Source organism: Bufo bufo, chromosome 1 (assembly GCF_905171765.1).
Source record: "Bufo bufo chromosome 1, aBufBuf1.1, whole genome shotgun sequence".
In the NCBI taxonomy this organism is placed as follows: domain Eukaryota; kingdom Metazoa; phylum Chordata; class Amphibia; order Anura; family Bufonidae; genus Bufo; species Bufo bufo.
In genome coordinates this window covers 439,569,560-439,596,512 of record NC_053389.1, presented here as the reverse complement: position 1 = coordinate 439,596,512, position 26,953 = coordinate 439,569,560, and the positions used below count along the sequence as shown (strand labels likewise).

The following is a 26,953-nucleotide window of genomic DNA, read 5'->3' as shown; positions in this document are numbered from 1 at the left end:
CGTGTGGAAAAACCAAGGCGCAAAATAACTGCCCATGAACTGAGAAAAGTCAAGCGTGCAGCTGCCAAGATGCCACTTGCCACCAGTTTGGCCATATTTCAGAGCTGCAACATCACTGGAGTGCCCAAAAGCACAAGGTGTGCAATACTCAGAGACATGGCCAAGGTAAGAAAGGCTGAAAAACGACCACCACTGAACAAAACACACAAGTTGAAACGTCAAGACTGGGCCAAGAAATATCTCAAGACTGATTTTTCTAAGGTTTTATGGACTGATGAAATGAGAGTGAGTCTTGATGGGCCAGATGGATGGGCCCGTGGCTGGATTGGTAAAGGGCAGAGAGCTCCAGTCCGACTCAGACGCCAGCAAGGTGGAGGTGGAGTACTGGTTTGGGCTGGTATCATCAAAGATGAGCTTGTGGGGCCTTTTCGGGTTGAGGATGGAGTCAAGCTCAACTCCCAGTCCTACTGCCAGTTTCTGGAAGACACCTTCTTCAAGCAGTGGTATAGGAAGAAGTCTGCATCCTTCAAGAAAAACATGATTTTCATGCAGGACAATGCTCCATCACACGCGTCCAAGTACTCCACAGCGTGGCTGGCAAGAAAGGGTATAAAAGAAGAAAATCTAATGACATGGCCTCCTTGTTCACCTGATCTGAACCCCATTGAGAACCTGTGGTCCATCATCAAATGTGAGATTTACAAGGAGGGAAAACAGTACACCTCTCTGAACAGTGTCTGGGAGGCTGTGGTTGCTGCTGCACGCAATGTTGATGGTGAACAGATCAAAACACTGACAGAATCCATGGATGGCAGGCTTTTGAGTGTCCTTGCAAAGAAAGGTGGCTATATTGGTCACTGATTTGTTTTTGTTTTGTTTTTGAATGTCAGAAATGTATATTTGTGAATGTTGAGATGTTATATTGGTTTCACTGGTAAAAATAAATAATTGAAATGGGTATATATTTGTTTTTTGTTAAGTTGCCTAATAATTATGCACAGTAATAGTCACCTGCACACACAGATATCCCCCTAAAATAGCTAAAACTAAAAACAAACTAAAAACTACTTCCAAAAATATTCAGCTTTGATATTAATGATTTTTTTTGGGTTCATTGAGAACATGGTTGTTGTTCAATAATAAAATTAATCCTCAAAAATACAACTTGCCTAATAATTCTGCTCTCCCTGTATATTGCGGTATTCATGCGGTTCATTTGCGATTTTTTGTATTATAGAATCTTGAATTCAACAGAAACATTACCTATATTTTATTTTTGTTATACCTAGTTGCGTTTTGGCCGCACTGGCCACCAATGATGGGGCATTCGGAACGTGATTTTAACTGGGGGGGGGGAGATGTGAGGCCGCACTGGCCACCAATGATGGGGGATTCGGAACGTGATTTTAACAAGGGGGGGGAGATGTGAGGCCGCACTGGCCACCAATGATGGGGAATTCGGAACGTGATTTTAACTAGGAAGGGGAGAGGTGAGGCCGCACTGGCCACCAATGATGGGGGATTCGGAATGTGATTTTAACTAGGAAGGGGAGAGGTGAGGCCGCACTGGCCACCAATGAATGTAATACAGGGGAGTGAGGGGGAGTCTGCTCCCTCCTGCCTGGCAGCACCTGATCTCTTACAGGGGGCTATGATACGCACAATTAACCCCTTAGGTGCGGCACCTGAGGGGTTAATTGTGCGGATCACAGCCCCCTGTAAGAGATCGGGTGCTGCCAGGCAGCAGGGGCAGTCATGTACACAGTTTGTAGGATATTCTAACTTGAAGCGTCCCCATCACTATGGGAACGCCTCTGTGTTAGAATATACTGTCGGATATGAGTTTCGCGATCTAACTCAAATCCGATGGTATATTCTAACATAGACGCGTTCCCATGGTGATGGGGACGCTTCAAGTTAAAATATACCATCGGATTGGAGAAAACTCCGATCCTATGGTATATTAACTCCTGACTTTACATTGAAAGTCAGTGGGGGACGGATCCGTTTGCAATTGCACCATATTGTGTCAACGTCAAACGGATCCGTCCACATTGACTTGCATTGTAAGTCAGGACGGATCCGTTTGGCTCCGCACGGCCAAGCGAAACGACTTTTATTTCATGTCCGTGGATCCTCCAAAAATCAAGGAAGACCCACGGACGAAAAAACGGTCACGGATCATGGACCAACGGAACCCTGTTTTGCGGACCGTGAAAAAATACTGTCGTGTGCATGAGGCCTTATTCACATGTCAGTGTTTTGGTCAGTTATTTCCATCAGTGATTGTGAGCCAAAACCAGGAGTGTAGGCCACACAGACATAAGGTATAAGGGAAAGATCAGCGCCTGTTCTGTGTTTAGAGCCGCACCTGTTTTTGGGTCAAAATCACTGATGGAAATCACTGACCAAACACTGACGTGTGAATGAGGCATAAATGGATCAGGAAACACAAAGTGTAGTGGCCATGCTAGGTTTTGAATAGAGTTGTGCTTCCCCATTTATTCATAGTGCTAGTTGGGGGGGGGGGGGGGAGTGTCAGGTCCTCACCGATCAGATATTAATGATCTATCCTGAAGATAGGCCATCAATATCAGGAGTCTAGAACACCTTTGATTTTCCATTCACACACGAGGGTTTATTTGTTGTGAACAAGTTGCACTTTTTAACGGCACCATTTAATTTACCATATCATGTATTGGCATGGGTAAAAAAAGCTTTTGTGGGGTGAAGTTGAAAAAAACCACAATTTCATTAGGGTTTTGGGGGTTTTGTTTTTACAGTGTTCACTGTGCATTAAACAATGACACAATTACCTTATTCTGCGGTCAGTATGATTATGATGATACGAAATTTATATAGTTTTTCTTATGTTTTACTACTTTTAAAATAAAGACCTTTGGGACAATGACTTTTTATGTTTTCATTCACAGATCAGCTTGAGGGCTTGTTTTTTGTGAAATATCTTCAATTGCATTTTATTTATCATAAAGTGGGGAGAATCTTAAGAAGCACCCCACTATGCGTGTTTGACCCAACAAAACATAGATTGTTGTTTAAAGGGTTTGTCTCACTTCAGCAAATGGCATTTATCATGTACAGAAAGTTAATACAAGCCACTTACTAATATATTGTTATTATCCATGTTACATAGTTACATAGTTAATACGGTTGAAAAAAGACAAATGTCCATCAAGTTCAACCAAGGGATAGGTGGGGACGCGAATCCCAGAAGGAAGTGAGACTCAGATTTCTACACATTTTCATAAGCAATGCTAGTAAAAGTTAAGTTAGATGCACAGGGAGGTTGATGCACCAAGTAGGGTGCTCTCAGTTTTATCAGCGTCACCCCGCTGCTAGAGTGGGATAAATGTAGAAAAGAGATAACTGGGCACACCTAGGATATTGGTAATTGGTATTTAATAGTTAGTTATATAAGTTATTAAAAGTTTATTAAAGGTACTTGCGATAGTTTAGAATGTAAAATCACTGACACACTATTACGTAACATACAAAATATCAATTCTGCGTCCCAGTGGCTGGAGTGGAGCCGCAACAGTCACTGCCGGCAATTGAGCAGCCTCACTCCAATCCCTGCGCAAGCAGAACAAATATGGAACATATAGGCTACATGCACCAAAATAACATTAAGTTGGCGGATTACTGTAGTAATGACATATAGAGGTGATAAAAGTGATAAGATAAATCCAATCTAAAAGGAATAATGTCCCGGTAACGTTATAAATAGAAATTCGTTTCTCCTGAAGGTTAGCAAAAATGTCCAAATGTGCCAAAGGTACCAACAGATGGTGGTGTGTAGTCTATTCACAATGGTGCAATAGTTTGGTTCATTCAATCATTAGGCCAGCGGCGTCCCGCTTATGGTCTAGAATTAATCCGACAGTTGGACAAAAGGACATAGAGGAACAGTCTTACCGGTGATGGAGGGTTCTCACAATAAGGAGAAACCTCTGCCGTCTAACGAAACTTAATCCTGGTTTTTGTGCAGTCGGGTAGGGCTCGCGGTAGATGCTGTAAATCACCTGTTCGCAGTCGAATCACTGCACGAGGTCCCGCTTGTTTGAGTCCTAATAGAATATCCCAACCTTTCAGATGGATGTTTCAGATCGGCTGTACGTGACGAGTCGGCTCAAGATTGTTCCTTTCTCCAGTCGATGCGGTGCACTCGCATATGCTTGAATTTGGGGGGTCAGACCAGACGCGTTTCGGGGTTAAAGTATCCCCTTCATCAGTGGCTATCCGACCTCCCCAAGAGACCTTTCTTTTATGCTCTGGCAAAGAGCTTTACAAAACCCGGTTCCGAATTCAGTTCCGGAAGTCCTGAAAAAAACTTTATATCTCATCGGCGAATATTTTCCTTGTGAGTGTAACAATTCCGCTTTACTTATTCTGCTTATTTAGGAAACCATTGTTATGTTTGCACATTTATAAAGTAGTAATCACTTATATACTGCATCATTTGTTGCAATGTGAAACAACTAGATGACAAAGCTGCGGTTCACTAGCGTCTTTGCTGTCGCCTACCGCCGTCCAGATGATACAATATAAAATGGTACGTTTATAAATATATATATATGTGATATACAACACATATGTAGAACATTTCAGAAGATTTTTCGACAAATATCTCACCATTCCACCATTATATATAGAAAATATCTGTAAGAGTGTCTATAAGAACAGGAATGTGGAGACGTATGAAAAGTATTTTGTTATATAAAATGAGGGAGATGAGTATTAAAAAAGCACCGTGGTGCTATATTCACAATACAATATATAAATTCTAACTCCAAAGGGTCATATATTAATGCCTCTATGGAGTCGGATATCCATATGGCTAGAGGGAGGAAATCGATATGGGTATTGGTGTACACTCATATAGTAAATTTTTTTATAAACATTTTGATTTTTTAATGTTTTTGATTTTTTCTTATATGTTATTAGTTTTTTCTGAGATGAGGGACCAAATCTCAATGGTTAATTGTATTCTTGCCCAAAAATTGGACAAATTACATGAGTCCCATGGGCATAATGTTCATAATGTTAAACATAATATAGAGTCTTGTACAGCCCAAAATATATATATATATGTGTATACACACTAATACCCATAAAATGTTTCTATGGGAATATTAAAATATATAATAGAATATATAATACAAAAATATATATAATAAAAAATTACATATAATAAAAAATTTTTTAACAAAAATCCTTTCATAGAAATTTTTTCCATAAAAAAAATCCTTCATAAAAATTTTTTCACAAAGAATCTTTTTCCATAAAAAATCTCTTTCCCTTCAATAGAAGTCCCATATAAGTCCAAAAGGTTGTGTTGATGTAAATACATATCTCAAAATGTATATATGTTAAAATTGGAGAATAAAAATGGAGAATAAAAAATGGAGAATAAAAAATGGTAAAAGTCAATAAAAATTAATGATCGATAAAAATAATGATTGTCTGTTTGCACAAGGGTTGACCCACACAAGGGAAGCTTTATAGGTAAACAGAACAAGCCATGAACAGTCGGTCAGTTGCACATGTTGAGGAACCATCGTCAAGGGGGAACCAGCCGGGGCATAAAGCTACTCGGCAAAGCTCACCCTTAAAGATAGGTCCCCAACTAGATCTATAAAAAGCCGAATATTTCATATTCAGCATTAAGGCCATCGGGAATCATAGTCTCCATTTCATAGATTCTCTGGGTTTCCAGTCTTGACATTTTACTGATATGGTTCCCTTTTCTCCAGCTCTTTGGTACTCTATCTATGGCCGCAAATTTCAATTTGGATGGGTCACTGTTGTGTGCAATTTTAAAATGTTTAGAGAGTGAGTGAGTTTCTACGCCCTTTTTGATGTTGGATATGTGTTCCGAAAGGCGTTTCTTGAGAGTTCTTTTGGTCCTTCCTATGTATTGGCGTTTACAAGGACATTCTATCATATAGATGACATTTTCTGTACTGCACGTTAAAAGTTCTTTAATAATATGTTTATGTCCATTTGTGGTTGCGATTATTTCTTTTGTTTGTTTTGCGAATGATGTTAGTTTGCAGTTGCCGCATTGACCACATCTGAAAAAGCCTTTAAGATCCATCCATTTTTGAATTGATGATACATTTTTAGATTGATCATCCTCCTTAATTGTAGGGGCTATCTTGTTTCCCAAAGTGGGTGCTTTAGTAAAAACAATCAAGGGTTTTAATGGAATTAATGTGCCTATAGTTTTTTCTTTTTTGATGATGTCCCAATGTTTGTGTATGATATTTTTTATCTTACCGTATTCACTACTATACGGTAATATTATTTTGATTTGGTTATCTATTTTTTCTTTGTGATTATTAGTTTTCTCAGTGAAAAATTTCTCTCTATCCATTTTGGTAACTGTATCTAATGCCACATTTAAAAGGGCTTCTGGATATTCTTTTTTTAAAAATTCGGATTTCATTTTTTCGGCCTCTATTTCAAATTGATCTATCATTGTGCAGTTTCTCCTTAAGCGTTGGAACTGGCCTTGCGGAATGTTAATGAGCCAGCTTGGTAGGTGGCAGCTGTTAAATAAAATGTAACTGTTCCGCGTTGAGGGCTTGATAAAAGTGCATGTTTTGAGTACATTCTCATCCACGTATATTTTCAAGTCCAAAAATTCCAATGCTTCTTGACTGTTGGATCCCGAAAATTTTAAGTTAAAATCATTACGGTTAATATCGTCTAAAAACTGTTTGAGTGATTCTGGGCTCGATTGCCATATAAAAAACACATCATCAATGTATCTTTGCCAGAGCACCAGGTCCGTCCCCAGTCTTGGAGTAACGAATTTTTCTTCCCAATTAGCCATAAATAAATTAGCGTAACTGGGGGCGAACCTGGTGCCCATGGCAGTGCCCCGAATCTGCAGATAAAAAGCTCCATTAAAATAAAAATAGTTGTGGTTTAAAATAAAATCAATTCCCTCAATTAAAAAATTTATCTGTTTTTCTGTTAATCTACCCTCGGTTATAAGTTCTTCTCTTGTTGTTTTTTTACCTTGTTCATGGTCTATGACCGTATATAAAGATTGGACATCTAAAGATCCCATTATCCAATGTTTTTGGAAATGCATATTCTCTATTTTCTTTATGATCTGCGTTGTATCTTTGACATAAGATGGTGTATTTTTCACCCTTGTTTGGAGTAAAATGTCAATGTACATTGAGAGATTTGCTGTTAGTGAATCAATCCCTGAAATAATGGGGCGTCCAGGTGGATTGGTACTATCCTTGTGTACTTTTGGGATGCAATAAAAAGCCGGGATCCGTGGGTATTTATTTAATATAAAATCATATTCTTGATTATTTAAAATTCCGCTATCCATTCCTCTCTTACAGAGATTCCCTAATTCTGTATAGAATTGCTCCGTGGGGTCACTTTTTAAAATTGGTATGTAGTGGTGTCTGCCAGTTGACGTAGGCACTCCACATTATATTTATCGGTATCTTGAATCACTATGGAGCCTCCTTTGTCCGCTGGACGAATTATAATATTATTTTCCTTTTGTAGGTGTTTTAGTGCTGTAATTTCTTTTTGTGTGAGATTGTTACGTTTATACTTCGAATTATTTTTTATCTTTTTTACGTCCTTCATCACACATTCTTTGAATGTGATCAGTTCTTGACTGAGTACATTGCGCGGGTATTTTTTTGATTTATTTTTCAGAGAGGTGTGTCTAATTGTATCATTATTTGTGGAAGAAATAATTTCTCGATTTATCGGGTTTTTTAGGAAGTATTTTTTTAAACATAATTTTCTTATGAATTTTTCTACTCCAATAAAGGTCTCAAACTTATTAAGTGGTTTCGTTGGCGCAAATTTTAACCCCTTATTGAGGAGCTGTTTCTGCGTATCTGATAGGGTTACTGTGCTGAGATTAATGATGGCATCATTTGTGATTACGGGTGATGTCTGTAGTGATGGTGTCTTTTTTCTTGTACCTCTTCGTGTCTTCCCCTTTCTGTGTCGTAGTGTGTCGCCCTGTGTGTGTGATTGTGGTTGTGATATTCGTCTTGTGAGTTGTGTCTCCTCATATTTGGGGTCTTGTGAATCTGTGATGTGTTTTGGGTCTTGTTTCTCAAATTGTATTGGTGATCTATGTGCATGTTTTTCTGTGTGTTTTGTGCTCTCGGTGGGGGTGATCTTTGTCTTATCCGTGAACGGTGATGTGGGGGAGTGCGATCTAAAAAATGATTTGATTCTTCCAACATTTCAAATCTGTTATATGTGGGTATATTAAAGTGTTCATTTCTTGCTATTTCTTGTTCATTCGTGTCTGCTTCTTTTTCCATATTACTACTTGCTACTATAGTCGGTGCATGTTCATCATGTCCCTCCCTATTGATGATTTCCCTATCAGTTCTTCCTCTTCTTTTAAAATTCAATTTCTTTACCTTTTTCTCTATTATTTCTTGTTCTATTCTGTCCAAGTTTTTACATATATTAATCTGGATTCTATTAATTTCCTCACTCCTAGTGAATTTGTCAATTATCAGTCTTAACTCAGAAATACGTTTGGTAGTTTCTTCCAGTATTTCTGTACGTCTTTTGATGATTAGTTTAGTACACATAACCGACTGTTCATGGAGTAAGTCCTCCCATTCTTTGTTAAATTCAACACTAAATAAATCTTGCGCAGGAAATTTGATGAAAGTTAACCCTTTAGGGATTTTATCAATTTCAATACACCGTCTTAATGTCTTAATTTCCCACCGCTGTTTGAGTTGGCGGATTAATAGTGTTTCCAATTCTCTAAAAGTATTAGTAATACAGATTTCAGAATTGGAAATATCCGTATTGTTACTATTAAAAAGAAAGTTATCAACTTTTTGTCTTTTGGTTTCTATATGATCCCAAATATCCATGATGAATCAACCAACCGTGCGACCCACTAGGGTGACAGTCAGAAGAAATGCTAGTAAAAGTTAAGTTAGATGCACAGGGAGGTTGATGCACCAAGTAGCGTGCTCTCAGTTTTAGCAGCGTCACCCCGCTGCTAGAGTGGGATAAATGTAGAAAAGAGATAACTGGGCACACCTAGGATATTGGTAATTGGTATTTAATAGTTAGTTATATAAGTTATTAAAAGTTTATTAAAGGTACTTGCGATAGTTTAGAATGTAAAATCACTGACACACTATTACGTAACATACAAAATATCAATTCTGCGTCCCAGTGGCTGGAGTGGAGCCGCAACAGAAACATCCATCTGAAAGGTTGGGATATTCTATTAGGACTCAAACAAGCGGGACCTCGTGCAGTGATTCGACTGCGAACAGGTGATTTACAGCATCTACCGCGAGCCCTACCCGACTGCACAAAAACCAGGATTAAGTTTCGTTAGACGGCAGAGGTTTCTCCTTTTTGTGAGAACCCTCCATCACCGGTAAGACTGTTCCTCTATGTCCTTTTGTCCAACTGTCGGATTAATTCTAGACCATAAGCGGGACGCCGCTGGCCTAATGATTGAATGAACCAAACTATTGCACCATTGTGAATAGACTACACACCACCACCTGTTGGTACCTTTGGCACATTTGGACATTTTTGCTAACCTTCAGGAGAAACGAATTTCTATTTATAACGTTACCGGGACATTATTCCTTTTAGATTGGATTTATCTTATCACTTTTATCACCTCTATATGTCATTACTACAGTAATCCGCTAACTTAATGTTATTTTGATGCATGTAGCCTATATGTTCCATATTTGTTCTGCTTGCGCAGGGATTGGAGTGAGGCTGCTCAATTGCCGGCAGTGACTGTTGCGGCTCCACTCCAGCCACTGGGACGCAGAATTGATATTTTGTATGTTACGTAATAGTGTGTCAGTGATTTTACATTCTAAACTATCGCAAGTACCTTTAATAAACTTTTAATAACTTATATAACTAACTATTAAATACCAATTACCAATATCCTAGGTGTGCCCAGTTATCTCTTTTCTACATTTATTCCACTCTAGCAGCGGGGTGACGCTGCTAAAACTGAGAGCACCCTACTTGGTGCATCAACCTCCCTGTGCATCTAACTTAACTTTTACTAGCATTTCTTCTGACTGTCACCCTAGTGGGTCGCACGGTTGGTTGATTCATCATGGATATTTGGGATCATATAGAAACCAAAAGACAAAAAGTTGATAACTTTCTTTTTGATAGTAACAATACGGATATTTCCAATTCTGAAATCTGTATTACTAATACTTTTAGAGAATTGGAAACACTATTAATCCGCCAACTCAAACAGCGGTGGGAAATTAAGACATTAAGACGGTGTATTGAAATTGATAAAATCCCTAAAGGGTTAACTTTCATCAAATTTCCTGTGCAAGATTTATTTAGTGTTGAATTTAACAAAGAATGGGAGGACTTACTCCATGAACAGTCGGTTATGTGTACTAAACTAATCATCAAAAGACGTACAGAAATACTGGAAGAAACTACCAAACGTATTTCTGAGTTAAGACTGATAATTGACAAATTCACTAGGAGTGAGGAAATTAATAGAATCCAGATTAATATATGTAAAAACTTGGACAGAATAGAACAAGAAATAATAGAGAAAAAGATAAAGAAATTGAATTTTAAAAGAAGAGGAAGAACTGATAGGAAAATCATCAATAGGGAGGGACATGATGAACATGCACCGACTATAGTAGCAAGTAGTAATATGGAAATAGAAGCAGACACGAATGAACAAGAAATAGCAAGAAATGAACACTTTAATATACCCACATATAACAGATTTGAAATGTTAGAAGAATCAAATCATTTTTTAGATCGCACTCCCCCACATCACCGTTCACGGATAAGACAAAGATCACCCCCACCGAGAGCACAAAACACACAGAAAAACATGCACATAGATCACCAATACAATTTGAGAAACAAGACCCAAAACATATCAAAGATTCACAAGACCCCAAATATGAGGAGACACAACTCACAAGACGAATATCACAACCACAATCACACACACAGGGCGACACACTACGACACAGAAAGGGGAAGACACGAAGAGGTACAAGAAAAAAGACACCATCACTACAGACATCACCCGTAATCACAAATGATGCCATCATTAATCTCAGCACAGTAACCCTATCAGATACGCAGAAACAGCTCCTCAATAAGGGGTTAAAATTTGCGCCAACGAAACCACTTAATAAGTTTGAGACCTTTTATTGGAGTAGAAAAATTCATAAGAAAATTATGTTTAAAAAAATACTTCCTAAAAAACCCGATAAATCGAGAAATTATTTCTTCCACAAATAATGATCCAATTATACACACCTCTCTGAAAAATAAATCAAAAAAATACCCGCGCAATGTACTCAGTCAAGAACTGATCACATTCAAAGAATGTGTGATGAAGGACGTAAAAAATAATTCGAAGTATAAACGTAACAATCTCACACAAAAAGAAATTACAGCACTAAAACACCTACAAAAGGAAAATAATATTATAATTCGTCCAGCGGACAAAGGAGGCTCCATAGTGATTCAAGATACCGATAAATATAATGTGGAGTGCCTACGTCAACTGGCAGACACGACTACATACCAATTTTAAAAAGTGACCCCACGGAGCAATTCTATACAGAATTAGGGAATCTCTGTAAGAGAGGAATGGATAGCGGAATTTTAAATAATCAAGAATATGATTTTATATTAAATAAATACCCACGGATCCCGGCTTTTTATTGCATCCCAAAAGTACACAAGGATAGTACCAATCCACCTGGACGCCCCATTATTTCAGGGATTGATTCACTAACAGCAAATCTCTCAATGTACATTGACATTTTACTCCAAACAAGGGTGAAAAATACACCATCTTATGTCAAAGATACAACGCAGATCATAAAGAAAATAGAGAATATGCATTTCCAAAAACATTGGATAATGGGATCTTTAGATGTCCAATCTTTATATACGGTCATAGACCATGAACAAGGTAAAAAAACAACAAGAGAAGAACTTATAACCGAGGGTAGATTAACAGAAAAACAGATAAATTTTTTAATTGAGGGAATTGATTTTATTTTAAACCACAACTATTTTTATTTTAATGGAGCTTTTTATCTGCAGATTCGGGGCACTGCCATGGGCACCAGGTTCGCCCCCAGTTACGCTAATTTATTTATGGCTAATTGGGAAGAAAAATTCGTTACTCCAAGACTGGGGACGGACCTGGTGCTCTGGCAAAGATACATTGATGATGTGTTTTTTATATGGCAATCGAGCCCAGAATCACTCAAACAGTTTTTAGACGATATTAACCGTAATGATTTTAACTTAAAATTTTCGGGATCCAACAGTCAAGAAGCATTGGAATTTTTGGACTTGAAAATATACGTGGATGAGAATGTACTCAAAACATGCACTTTTATCAAGCCCTCAACGCGGAACAGTTACATTTTATTTAACAGCTGCCACCTACCAAGCTGGCTCATTAACATTCCGCAAGGCCAGTTCCAACGCTTAAGGAGAAACTGCACAATGATAGATCAATTTGAAATAGAGGCCGAAAAAATGAAATCCGAATTTTTAAAAAAAGAATATCCAGAAGCCCTTTTAAATGTGGCATTAGATACAGTTACCAAAATGGATAGAGAGAAATTTTTCACTGAGAAAACTAATAATCACAAAGAAAAAATAGATAACCAAATCAAAATAATATTACCGTATAGTAGTGAATACGGTAAGATAAAAAATATCATACACAAACATTGGGACATCATCAAAAAAGAAAAAACTATAGGCACATTAATTCCATTAAAACCCTTGATTGTTTTTACTAAAGCACCCACTTTGGGAAACAAGATAGCCCCTACAATTAAGGAGGATGATCAATCTAAAAATGTATCATCAATTCAAAAATGGATGGATCTTAAAGGCTTTTTCAGATGTGGTCAATGCGGCAACTGCAAACTAACATCATTCGCAAAACAAACAAAAGAAATAATCGCAACCACAAATGGACATAAACATATTATTAAAGAACTTTTAACGTGCAGTACAGAAAATGTCATCTATATGATAGAATGTCCTTGTAAACGCCAATACATAGGCAGGACCAAAAGAACTCTCAAGAAACGCCTTTCGGAACACATATCCAACATCAAAAAGGGCGTAGAAACTCACTCACTCTCTAAACATTTTAAAATTGCACACAACAGTGACCCATCCAAATTGAAATTTGCGGCCATAGATAGAGTACCAAAGAGCTGGAGAAAAGGGAACCATATCAGTAAAATGTCAAGACTGGAAACCCAGAGAATCTATGAAATGGAGACTATGATTCCCGATGGCCTTAATGCTGAATATGAAATATTCGGCTTTTTATAGATCTAGTTGGGGACCTATCTTTAAGGGTGAGCTTTGCCGAGTAGCTTTATGCCCCGGCTGGTTCCCCCTTGACGATGGTTCCTCAACATGTGCAACTGACCGACTGTTCATGGCTTGTTCTGTTTACCTATAAAGCTTCCCTTGTGTGGGTCAACCCTTGTGCAAACAGACAATCATTATTTTTATCGATCATTAATTTTTATTGACTTTTACCATTTTTTATTCTCCATTTTTTATTCTCCATTTTTATTCTCCAATTTTAACATATATACATATATACATTTTGAGATATGTATTTACATCAACACAACCTTTTGGACTTATATGGGACTTCTATTGAAGGGAAAAAGATTCTTTGTGAAAAATTTTTTATGAAGGATTTTTTTTATGGAAAAAATTTCTATGAAAGTATTTTTGGTAAAATTTTTTTTATTATATGTAATTTTTTATTATATATATTTTTGTATTATATATTCTATTATATATTTTAATATTCCCATAGAAACATTTTATGGGTATTAGTGTGTATACACATATATATATATATATATTTTGGGCTGTACAAGACTCTATATTATGTTTAACATTATGAACATTATGCCCATGGGACTCATGTAATTTGTCCAATTTTTGGGCAAGAATACAATTAACCATTGAGATTTGGTCCCTCATCTCAGAAAAAACTAATAACATATAAGAAAAAATCAAAAACATTAAAAAATCAAAATGTTTATAAAAAAATTTACTATATGAGTGTACACCAATACCCATATCGATTTCCTCCCTCTAGCCATATGGATATCCGACTCCATAGAGGCATTAATATATGACCCTTTGGAGTTAGAATTTATATATTGTATTGTGAATATAGCACCACGGTGCTTTTTTAATACTCATCTCCCTCATTTTATATAACAAAATACTTTTCATACGTCTCCACATTCCTGTTCTTATAGACACTCTTACAGATATTTTCTATATATAATGGTGGAATGGTGAGATATTTGTCGAAAAATCTTCTGAAATGTTCTACATATGTATATATTTATAAACGTACCATTTTATATTGGACGGCGGTAGGCGACAGCAAAGACGCTAGTGAACCGCAGCTTTGTCATCTAGTTATTTCACATTGCAACAAATGATGCAGTATATAAGTGATTACTACTTTATAAATGTGCAAACATAACAATGGTTTCCTAAATAAGCAGAATAAGTAAAGCGGAATTGTTACACTCACAAGGAAAATATTCGCCGATGAGATATAAAGTTTTTTTCAGGACTTCCGGAACTGAATTCGGAACCGGGTTTTGTAAAGCTCTTTGCCAGAGCATAAAAGAAAGGTCTCTTGGGGAGGTCGGATAGCCACTGATGAAGGGGATACTTTAACCCCGAAACGCGTCTGGTCTGACCCCCCAAATTCAAGCATCTGCGAGTGCACCGCATCGACTGGAGAAAGGAACAATCTTGAGCCGACTCGTCACGTACAGCCGATCTGAAACATCCATCTGAAAGGTTGGGATATTCTATTAGGACTCAAACAAGCGGGACCTCGTGCAGTGATTCGACAGCGAACAGGTGATTTACAGCATCTACCGCGAGCCCTACCCGACTGCACAAAAACCAGGATTAAGTTTCGTTAGACGGCAGAGGTTTCTCCTTATTGTGAGAACCCTCCATCACCGGTAAGACTGTTCCTCGATGTCCTTTTGTCCAACTGTCGGATTAATTCTAGACCATAAGCGGGACGCCGCTGGCCTAATGATTGAATGAACCAAACTATTGCACCATTGTGAATAGACTACACACCACCACCTGTTGGTACCTTTGGCACATTTGGACATTTTTGCTAACCTTCAGGAGAAACGAATTTCTATTTATAACGTTACCGGGACATTATTCCTTTTAGATTGGATTTATCTTATCACTTTTATCACCTCTATATGTCATTACTACAGTAATCCGCCAACTTAATGTTATTTTGGTGCATGTAGCCTATATGTTCCATATTTGTTCTGCTTGCGCAGGGATTGGAGTGAGGCTGCTCAATTGCCGGCAGTGACTGTTGCGGCTCCACTCCAGCCACTGGGACGCAGAATTGATATTTTGCATGTTACGTAATAGTGTGTCAGTGATTTTACATTCTAAACTATCGCAAGTACCTTTAATAAACTTTTAATAACTTATATAACTAACTATTAAATACCAATTACCAATATCCTAGGTGTGCCCAGTTATCTCTTTTCTACACATTTTCATAAGCATTTATGTTTTTTACTTTTAAGAATTCGTCTAAACCCTTTTTGAAACTGTCCACTGTTCCTGCTGTGACCTCGTCCTGAGGAAGTCTATTCCACAGATTCACCGTTCTTACAGTAAAGAAGCTTTGACGCTTCTGGAGACTGAACAATTCCTTCTCCAGTCGGAGGCAGAGACCCCTTGTCTTTTGGGCACATTTTACATGGAACAGCTTTTTCGCCATATATTTTGTATGACCCATTCATATATTTCTATAGGTTAATCATGTCCCCCCTTAGACGTCTCTTCTCAAGACTAAATAAATTCAATTCTTTTAATCTTTCTTCATAACTAAGACCCTCCATGCCCTTTATCAGTTTAGTTGCTCTCCTCTGTACTTTTTCCAGCTCCAGAGCATCCTTTCTATGGACTGGTGCCCAGAACTGAACTGCATATTCCAGATGAGGCCGCACCAACGCTTTGTAAAGCGGTGATATTGCATCCCTGCCCCGCGAGTCCATGCCTCGTTTAATGCATGACAATATCCTGGTGGCCTTAGAAGCAGCTGATTGACATTGTATGCTGTTATTTAATCTACCATCCACAAGGACACCCAAATCCTTCTCTATAAGTGACTCTCCCAGTGTTACATCACCTAGAACATATGAAGCACAGAGAATATTACTACCAAGATGCGCAACTTTACATTTATCCACATTGAACCTCATTTGCCAAGTTGATGCCCAATCACTCAGAGTGTTCAAGTTGCTTCCTTGGCTGGCTGGATTCATTTCTCCATCACATTATACACTGCTCGTTTCCATGGTTACGTCCACCCTGCAATCCATCAGCGTGGCCATGCTTGCACACTATAAAAAATAGCACCAGCCTATATGAGCTCCCACGTTCCTGGCCACCAGAGAGGCCGTAGCATTTTTTCCTATAGTGTGAAATCATGGCCACCGCTGATGGATTACAAGGTGGTCGTAACCATGGAAACAAGCAGTGTATAATTTGATGGAATAATAAATCTAGCCAGCAAAGGAGGCAATATGGACAACAACAATATATTAGTAAGTGGTGTGTATTAATTTTCTCTACATAATAAATGCCATTTGATGAAGTGAGACAACCCCTTTAAGTATTATGCACAAAATGCATAATGTTGAAATTCATGCAGTTAAATAACAGGGCTAAGGACATGGGTATATATATACATATATAGTATAGTATATATAGTATGGTCAGTTTATGCACAAACCGCTGTATGGTAATATCAATACCGTGTTTCAGTAACATGTGGAGTGAAAATCATTGTGTTTTATTTGTAACCCCAGGCTGCAATGTCCATATTTTCTATGGTTGGAGGGCCCCTTCTTGGATTGTTTTGTTTAGGAATGTTTTTACCGTTCTGCAATTCTTTGGTGAGTATTCTGTTTTCTAAGGGTATATGAAGATGGGATGGATATGCTGTGGAATTTCAGGTGGACAATTCACAGCATTTATAGTAGCTACTAAGTGGATGAGATTTTAAAGGGTGGAGGTGGATTATTCCAAATGGTAAAACAGCAGCTTCGGGGAAATCAAATTCCCAAAAGCTGATTTTCAAAATCTATTAGCAGAATACAGGAATTGTTTATGGTGCTGTATTCTGTGGATGAAGAAATATAGTACATGAGCTGTGACTATGGAATATCAGGTATCCTAATAAACCATTTGCTCTCTCAATTGACAAAATACAGGCTCATAGAAGTTAGAGGGCATCCATATTGGAACTGAGTTGTGGCACCCAGAACGGAAGTTCCTGGTGGTTTGTTTCCCCTTCCGCATCCATTCTATGGACATATTCCCCTTCCTTGTTTAGGCCTCATGCACATTCCAGTATTTTTGGTCCTCATCCGATTCACATTTTTTGCATGTCACATGCAGACCCATTCATTTCAATGGGGCTGCAAAAGATGTGGACAGCACAACGCGTGGTGAAAAAATATGGCATGCACATGGGTTGGATCCATGATTTGAGGACTGCAAAATGGATACAGTCGTGTGTATGAAGCAATAATAACAATGCAGTTCCTCAGGACAGGGGAGTCCTGCAAAGGTACTTGTCACTCAATAACAGTGAGTGGGATTAAGTCCCCCAGTAGCCACATGGTCTTTTTCTAGTGAACATATGCTTTTGACTTCCACTAATAAAAGGAATCATATACAGAGTAGATGTATGTAATTGCCCATCATACAAATTGATATATTAAAGTGGCTCCATAGTAATAGCTGCTGTTTTAAATCATACTTTATGTACTTAATTTAGGTAGAACTGGGTCTATAGTAGATGTCATCTTAAAGGAAATCTGTCAGCAGTTTTACCCATGCTAAACTGCTGACAGCAGTAAGTAGGGGCTGCGAAGAAAAGTACAAAAATATTTTTGTGAAGTTTTTTTTTATCATCGGGAGTAATGTGAATATGAACTTTTATTCTGCTAGATTTTCCTTTTGCAATTGCTTTGGAGGCTAGGCTTTGCTGTGAAATGCTGTCTGTTCTCTGCATTGAGCTGCATCACAGTACCTCCCCTCTGTTCTGAGTGACAGTTATACTGGTCTGGTTGAATGCTACAGCTGTCACTCAGAACAAAGGGGAGGGGCTATAAAGCAGCTCAATGCAGAGAGTATTGAGCACTTCACACTGACACTCTGCCTTCTGGGCACTTAAGGACCACAATCTGGCTGAATAAAAGTTCATATTCACACTATTTCTGATGGTAAAAGCTACACAAAAGATATGTTTTCTGCTGCTCTCCTCAGCCCTCACCTAGTGCTGTCAGCAGTTTAGCATGGTCAAAACTGCTGACAGACTCCCATTAAATACAAAAGCTTTTTGCCAAGGAACAATAATCTAATTTAACATACAATTTTTCCCCACAATCTACAGGGAGCTATTGTGGGACTGCTTGTTGCGTTTTCTATATCTTTATGGGCTGGAATAGGAGCTCAGATCTACCCCCCACTACCTGAGAGTAGCAGACCTCTACCTCTTTCGACTGTTGGTTGTAATTTCAGTGACACAGTTAACATCACGTCTGTTACTGAAATGACAGTAACAACATTTGTCACAGCGGTACAAGCTGAAACCATTGAGAGGTGAGTAACATTGGTTTGATGGTTGTGATTTGATTTTTGTAATTCTATTTATTATTAATGACCTTGTTTCTACAATTTGCTGGAAAATTATATATCATTAATACAATTGTCATTATCCATGTAAGTCACGTGTTCATATTCTTGTATCTTATTAGGCCAGTGCTTGCTGATTATTGGTATTCTTTATCGTACTTATACTTCAGCATCTTGGGGACCCTTTTGGTTTTCATTGTTGGTGCAGTTGTTAGTCTTCTGTCAGGTATGTATGAATTGGTAAATTTTTATAAAACTCAAATACTAAATACAAAGCAAAACACATGCAATATTAGTTATAAAATTGCAGCGACCCCCCCCTAGCTGGTGCAGAGGATGGGAGTGGTGCTGGGCCTGATGAAGTGTTGTGTCACGGTGTACTCCCTCAGGTTCCCTGGGGATCAATGCAGTAGTAATGTAGTATTGAAGAATGAGGCCAGAATTTTTACTACTGGTAATCTGGTGATGGATGTCTTAACTGTAGTCCCTAACCTTACAGCAGTGTCTTGAAAAGCTGAATGTAGCTGTTAACTTTACTGTTTGTCTTCTCAAGGATTCACTTGAGTAAAAATGTTAATTGTTCTCTCTGTAGGAGCAGGAGCTCAGACGTGCACTTCCTTCCTTCTCTGTTATTTAGAGATATTAGAAAAAATTGCGTAGAGGTTTCTTAAGATGCTAACCCTTCAGACACTGTTTTATTAGTAAGCTAGTTGGCACAGTTGCACCCTCTCAGTAGTTTCCTACTAAGAAACTACTGTATCTATTATTGCAAATGCTCCTTCAGTGGGTGTGAGTAATTCATATAATAAAGTGGGAGAGTAGCAGGCAATTTCATTCAGCAGAGTAGAGATTATGATGTCAACAAATTCATTAGTGTCTGTTAATCAATTTATTATAATTAAAGAGCAGGCCAAAGGTCTGACCTAATTTGATTTCCCTTGGTTTGCCAAGGCTCAAGTATGGTATATGTTTGGTATCTGCCTTTCACAATTTTTACCCACAGTGAGGTTAATAGAAAAAAAGATTGCCACAAGTGCTAATTTCATACATAAATTAAGGCCAGGTTTACATGTTCCAACTGATGCATGTATCTGAAACCTCACCCACCCATGCGGGACAATGCCCATATGATTTTTAAGGTAAAGCCATGGTGGGCCACATGCAGCAACTGGAAAACAAATAAACCTGGCCTAATGGGACTCCAGTATGAAATAGATCATGGGGTAATTGAGTGTGTCAACAGTGCACCATAGTAAACAGACACTGGCGGCCAGCACAGGAGAGCTGGCATGGTGAGGGATTAATCAGGTAAGTAATGATCATTTTATGGCATTTATACTCGTGGTCCAATTTTTCTGATCTGGTAAACCTCTTTAATGGTTACTTTTTACATGTCCATATCTGGCATATGCTGTATTATATAGATAATTTAAGCTCTGTTCATATCATGAGTTCCGTATCTTTACAGGATCCATAACAGTGATATTATGATCCATTGGTCTCCGCTACTAATGTATAATGGGTTCGATAGGTTTTTCTGATGGAAAAAACAAACACAAGTGTGATCAGAACATGTGTATTAGCTCTATCCCATCCGGTTTTATTACTTAAAGGGGTTGTCCCATCTGGACATTTATGGAATATCGATAGGATATGCTATAAATGTCAAATACCTGTCAGTCATACTTCTGGGACCTGCCTCTATCTAAAAAATGAGGACCTGCCATGAATGAAGAGCACGCAGTGTATGTATAGTAAGTGCACTTGGCTATCTTTGGAAGTCCTATAACAGTGAATGGAGAGGACATTGAACCTGCTACCTCTCCATTCAACACTATGGGACTTCTGAAAATAGCCAAGCCAGCGATCAGCTATTTTTGGAAATCCAATGACAGTGAATGGAGAGGACATTGCACATGCTACTTCTCCATTCAACACTATGGGAGTTCTGGGAATAATATATCTCCTTATGCAGAGCACTTAAGTGGCTTGAGAAGTCTTATACACCAGGCAATGCTCCTGTAGAACTCTGGGAAAAGGGTATGAAAATGAGCTCTTAACAATCTCTGCCTCTAATGCTAACAGATGTAAGGTAGCTATCCTATAAGTCAATGTTGGACCTTTTAAATAGGCCTTGTGACATAATTTAGAAAACTAATTAGGGGCAATCGTTCCCAAAACAGCTGTCTGCAGATGAGATGCAGGCTTAATTATTATCCAAGTCATGTCACTAGGCATGTTTAAAAGATCGAACATTGAGTTATAGGATAGCTACTTATAAATTGTTGTGTGGGCCATTCTTCTGGTGCAAGTAAGGCTACTTTCACACTCGCGTTTGTGAGATCCGTTCAGGGATCTCACAAGCGGTCCAAAATGGATCAGTTTTGCCCTAATGCATTCTGAATGGAAAAGGATCCGCTCAGAATGCATCAGTTTGCCTCCGATCATTCTCCATTCCGCTCTGGAGGCAGACACCAAAACGCTGCCTGCAGCGTTTTGATGTCCGCTTGACGAAACTGAGACAACGTATTTAAAAGAAGAAAAACTGCTACAAGAGGACATAGTTTTAAATTAGAGGGGCAAAGGTTTAAAAGTAATATCAGGAAGTATTACTTTACTGAGAGAGTAGTGGATGCATGGAATAGCCTTCCTGCAGAAGTGGTAGCTGCAAATACAGTGGAGGAGTTTAAGCATGCATGGGATAGGCATAAGGCCATCCTTCATATAAGATAGGGTCAAAGGCTATTTATAGTATTCAGTATATTGGGCAGACTAGATGGGCCAAATGGTTCTTATCTGCCAACACATTCTATGTTTCTATGTTTCTCTGCCACAATCTGGCACAATAAAAAACGGATCCGTCTTCCATTGACTTTCAATGGAGTTCATGACGGATCCGTCTTGGCTATGTTACAGATAATACAAACTGATCCGTTCATGACGGATGCATGCGGTTGTATTATTGTAACTGATCCGTTTTTGCAGATCCATGACGGATCTGCCCAAAACGCGAGTGTGAAAGTAGCCTAATAAATCTATGTACACAATGTAACTGCCTGTATCTCAATTCAATAAGAGCAACTTGCTCCCCCATTGCCCTGCCACAACTGCTTTATTCAGTGATTGCTGGTGAATATAGATTAAAAAACATAAAAAGTAAGTTCCTGCCTGTCAGCAGAGGTCTGCTCGCTATTTCACACTGGCTACTCCAATAATAAGTCAGTGTCGCTGAGACACTTGGCACCGGAAAGGACTCAGGGTTAGCAAGTCAAGCAGGAGAACATGATTCTGCTTCAAACATGGCCGAGTCAGGCAACAGTGCTTGTATGCATAAGCACACATTAATTAATAAAGTTGGTTCAATCATTTGGTGCTTGTCAGCACAGGATCTAAGTGTCTAATGATGCCCATACAATATTGAATTTATTATTTTGGACAAGTGCCCTGAAATCTGTGCGTATATGTTACAGGCGGATGGAAACAAAACATAAATCGTGACTATCTCTTTGGAAGACAAGATTGTGTACTTGTAGACATGCTCCGCTGCTTTAAGACCAACAAGGTAAGAAGAATAACTGTTAATTTTCAGTGTTTATTTAATAGCTATCTACAGTTATACACCCGTAATACCTTCCCTAATAAAGGAGAATACATAGCCAAAAATACTCCAAAATAGATCTTCAATGCTTAAAATTCAATGCTATAAATATTTCCGTATAGCAATTACTGCTTCATCCAAATTTTATGACATTGGGATAGGTTGAGCATCCTGATGCCCTAAGCCAATGTATGTACTCAATTTCTAGTAGGTCATCAGAAAATGACCTATTAATTAAAACATGTTTTTATGCTAAACATATTTTTTCTAGACTTTTTGATACCTTTTAACATTTTTCATGTCCCTATCTATATTTTTTTTTTAAATCCTAAAACCCTGGAATTTTCACACTGGCCACTAGACCTAAAATATGTTAAGATTTCCTGTTCTTTTTCGAACAGCCACATGGGCCATAGACATAATGATAGTAGACCCTATTGACTTCTATCGGAGAGTTTCTAGGCATGCTCTGTGACCTGTGCTGAGATCAGGAGGGAGTAGATAAGCTGTGATATCACCTATTGTGAGTGGTGGATCCTGTGTTATCTATATAGAAGTGTTATCTGTCATTGTAATTCTGCCTGGGATGTCAATGCAATGGCTACTGAAAAGTTACCTGTACAGAACAGGAAGTCTCAACGTATTATTAGGCCTAGTGGCCAGTGTAAATACTGCATGATTTTAGGTCATTTTATGATGATACATTACCTTTAATATGGTAACAACGTATCAAAAATGACAACTACAATACTTATTGTATATTATAGTAAGTTTCATTAATTTACATGTGCAAATGAAGAAATGTCTTAGTCGCCAGGGGACAACTTCTTTAAGTGAAAGTGTTTATTCATAGATCCTTAACATATCTAAGAAGCGATGAGCAAATCTGTACAATTTGGAGTTCCTACTTTAATACAGACCCCTATTCAAACCGATTTGTCTTATATATCTCCATAAAAGTAAATTTGCTGTTGCTGAAACCCTAGTGTAGCGAATGTTCAGATTCACTCATCTCTCTATAATCCAGTTAATTTTTAAAAATGTAATTTCATGTATCATACATAAAAATATTTGTTATTTCTTTATTGTATAGAAAGAAAATATTGAAGTTTTAGAATGGAAGTCACATCCCGGTGAAGGACACGACAATCCCACTTTTTCACAGGATGATATTAGTTTATCTCAAGTGAAATGAGGAGCAATGCCTGGAGGACTGTCATATTTGTGTATATTAGTTATTTGAACTGACACTAAAAAGGGTTAATCCTCTTGACATCCTCTGTAACATTGAAGATTTTTTTTTTGCTCATTTGGTGCCTAGGGACTAGATAAGTCTTGTATATACTGTCTAATAATAACAAAAACTTTTGGGTTGTCCCCATGAAATCTTCTACAAACAGCTGAGAATGGTAGAAAATATAGAAGAACTTTATAGTTTGGAGGGCACTCAATCAACTGGTGTCACATGGAAAAAATGAGGCTAAGGGTACTTTCACACTAGTGTTTTTCTTTTCCCCTGCGTTGAGTTCCGTCCTAGGGGCTCAAAGCCGGAAAAGAACTGATCAGTTTTATCCCCATGCATTCTGAATGGAGAGCAATCTGTTCAGGATGCATCAGGATGTCTTCAGTTCAGTCTTTTTTACTGGCTTTTCAGAAAACCGTAGCATGTTGTATTTTTACCTCCGGCCAATAATCCGGAACACTTTGACTGAACGCCGGATCCAGCATTTTTCCCATTGACTTGCATTAATGCCGGATCCGGCGCCGTGTGTTCCGTCAAACTGAATCTGGCTTTTGCATGTTAAACACGAAAAATGTGCAAAAAAAGTTAAAGTCTATAAATGGCGGATCTGTTTTTTGAAATGCATTTTTTCATTTTGATCAGAATCCTGATCAGGATTCAAATGTAATCTGTTTTCACACGTTTTTCCGGATCCGGCGGGCAGTTCTGGCGACAGAATTGTCCGCCGGATTCAAACAACGCTAGTGTGAAAGTACCCTTTAGCGATTCTAATATTTCATTTATTGAATTAAAATAGATTAATAAAAACAATAAAAATTAGATCCAACATATATACAGTATCCCTAATCGATTATGACAACATGAATATTTGTAATTGATATATTGTATATGTAAAAGAAACAAAAATGTATATAATAAAAAAATATAATAAAAATATAATAATAAAAATCAATAAACCAAGATTATAGGATTGATATCTACCATAATTCACATTTCATATCAGAAGATCATAGTAAAAATTATTTGTGATATTTATTACATAGTTGATAAGTATGATTTTTTATTTTATTTTAATTGATAATTAATGATTGAATAGATTTATGGTTATCAATAAATGTTATAAATCACTTATTAAGCCAATTGATTATACCAAAGGAATGTATTATAAATATAAGGTATGAGACTGTAAAAATATATATTCAAAGCTGTAGAAAAAACTATCACCCTTACATACACTATAATCATATAAACATATAGCAATAGTCTTTCGTTGGTGTGACAGATTATAATTATATACCCAATCTGAGTCTAAATAGTTCACTCTTCTTGTTGCATCAAAGTTCCTATTGGGTCAATACATATTAAATACAATGTAGCTTTGTATGTTGTAACTTGGTTACTTTACCACTTCCTCTATGTCTCCAAACCGATCCAGCTATAAGGTTCAGTTGCCACAATGTACTTGCCGGGTTGCCCTGGCTGGGAAATCTCGGCGTCCCATGTATTTAATATGTACTAGAGGTATCAGTGGCTCACCTATTTCAGACCTTGGAGTAGGTGCTCACTCCAGGGCGTACCCGTCGCCCAAGCGCATGAAATATATGAAATAACAAAAGGGTGGAGGGCACTCAAATTTGATATGATATGGATTAGAATACAATAGTTATAAAATCTAAAATGAATATAAACATGAGAAATAAAACAAAATATTGTCAGTTTATTCGATTAAATACTGGTAAAAAATAAGAAAAATAATGTAAGTCCAACTGGTTCCAGTAAAAGCCCAAATCACTTGGGGAAATAGAAAAGAGGGAATAAAAAATAGGTGATCATCTTAGGTTGATAGTATATAAACATATGTTGATCTATAAGGATAAATGTTGAAGATATGTCGCACAAGAGTGACAGGGAATCAACTCAAGGTGCACCCACTGACAGATAGCACCCAATCTGACAAGAAGCAAAATATAATAAGAAAGTAATAGTGGGGCTTTCCAATACTGGGGGATAATTTCAAACGCGTTTCGGGGTTTAAGAAAATGACCCCTTCATCAGTTTCCAACCACTGATGAAGGGGTCATTTTCTTAAACCCCGAAACGCGTTTGGTATTATCCCCCAGTATTGGAATACAGACACACGATTAGTTACCAACTAAGGAGGAGTAAAATTCACCATCCTGCAGACTCCATTCGAGTGTACAATGCCTGCTGCACGAGGGGAAGCCGTTATCCTTTGCGGGTCCACGTGGATTGCCATTCTTGGCGCGGGATCTTCTAGTAAATGAGAGCCCTTGAGACCGGAGCACCGAAACACACAGGAGGCGCACCGTATAGAGGGCAGGAGAATCCATTGAAGCCCTCCGGGTAAGATTGTATGTGTCTGCGAGAGTAAGCGATCGCATTCTTTGAAGTATACAGCGGGACGCCGCTGTCTCAACTAAGTGAGCTGGACGCCGCTCCGAATATTGTCAGCGCTGGCTTGAGCTTTAGACTGGAGACTACCTGACATATTGTTTTAAATTGGAAGATATCTGACTACTACTTGAATATATTGATATATCCCTTATAGTGCAGACTATTCAGCACTACTGTGGTTCCGGATGATTAACATCCCATTTGGAAACTCTTGAAGGCTATTGATGGACTATTGAAAGAGTCATCCTTTGCAATATTTGCACTACTGGTTTTAATATACTATGCATTATTGTCCTTGGTAATCACTATTATTGCTGCTAAATTAATCAACTAATATAGATTTTAGGATATTGATTTATTTTATATTCATATTTATTAATAAATCCTACTGTTCTCAATACTACAAAGAGTGCCCCACTATTACTTACTTATGATCTATAAGGATAACTGTATGTCTCTTACCATTGGAGATAAGCCGTATATCTGTTCAAAACTGCCTATAATGGTGCTGGAATGAGCCGGTCACTTATAAATTAATATAGAGTTGGTCACTCATAAGTTAATAAAGAACTTGTATACAGCAGCACATGTAGACTCAGTGTGGTATCAAAACCATGGGTTGTCCGGATAATGCAATTAAATCACCCGACAGACTCTCGATAAAACGCTCTCCTGTATTACAGTAATCCACAGTAACAGTATTTGTTGCACGTTACCGCTCCCAGTTGTCTATGGAGTCGTCCCGTACTGCCTTGTCCTGCAGAGTGCGACTGAATTGTGGTTCCCGGCAAATTTCATCATCCCACGTGTTCTCGGCGTCCCACGTGGTTCGCCTCCGCCTTATAAAGTGCGCCGCTTGATTGGAAAATTAATCGCAGCTGATCGAA

General features: G+C 38.0%; 1 protein-coding gene across 1 annotated transcript in view; it reads left to right on the top strand.

Annotated features, from left to right (window-relative positions):
• Nucleotides 1-23,981, top strand: part of LOC120978824 (sodium-coupled monocarboxylate transporter 1-like) — a 79,124-nt gene extending 55,143 nt beyond the window's left edge. Inside the window, exons 11-15 of the mRNA XM_040407193.1 lie at nt 16,977-17,063; nt 18,569-18,777; nt 18,933-19,036; nt 22,281-22,372; nt 23,502-23,981. Coding sequence (XP_040263127.1) covers nt 16,977-17,063; nt 18,569-18,777; nt 18,933-19,036; nt 22,281-22,372; nt 23,502-23,603 — 594 coding nt within the window. The 3' untranslated portion in view covers nt 23,604-23,981. The remainder of the gene's footprint in view (nt 1-16,976; nt 17,064-18,568; nt 18,778-18,932; nt 19,037-22,280; nt 22,373-23,501) is intronic.
• The last annotated feature ends 2,972 nt before the right edge of the window (nt 23,982-26,953 follow it).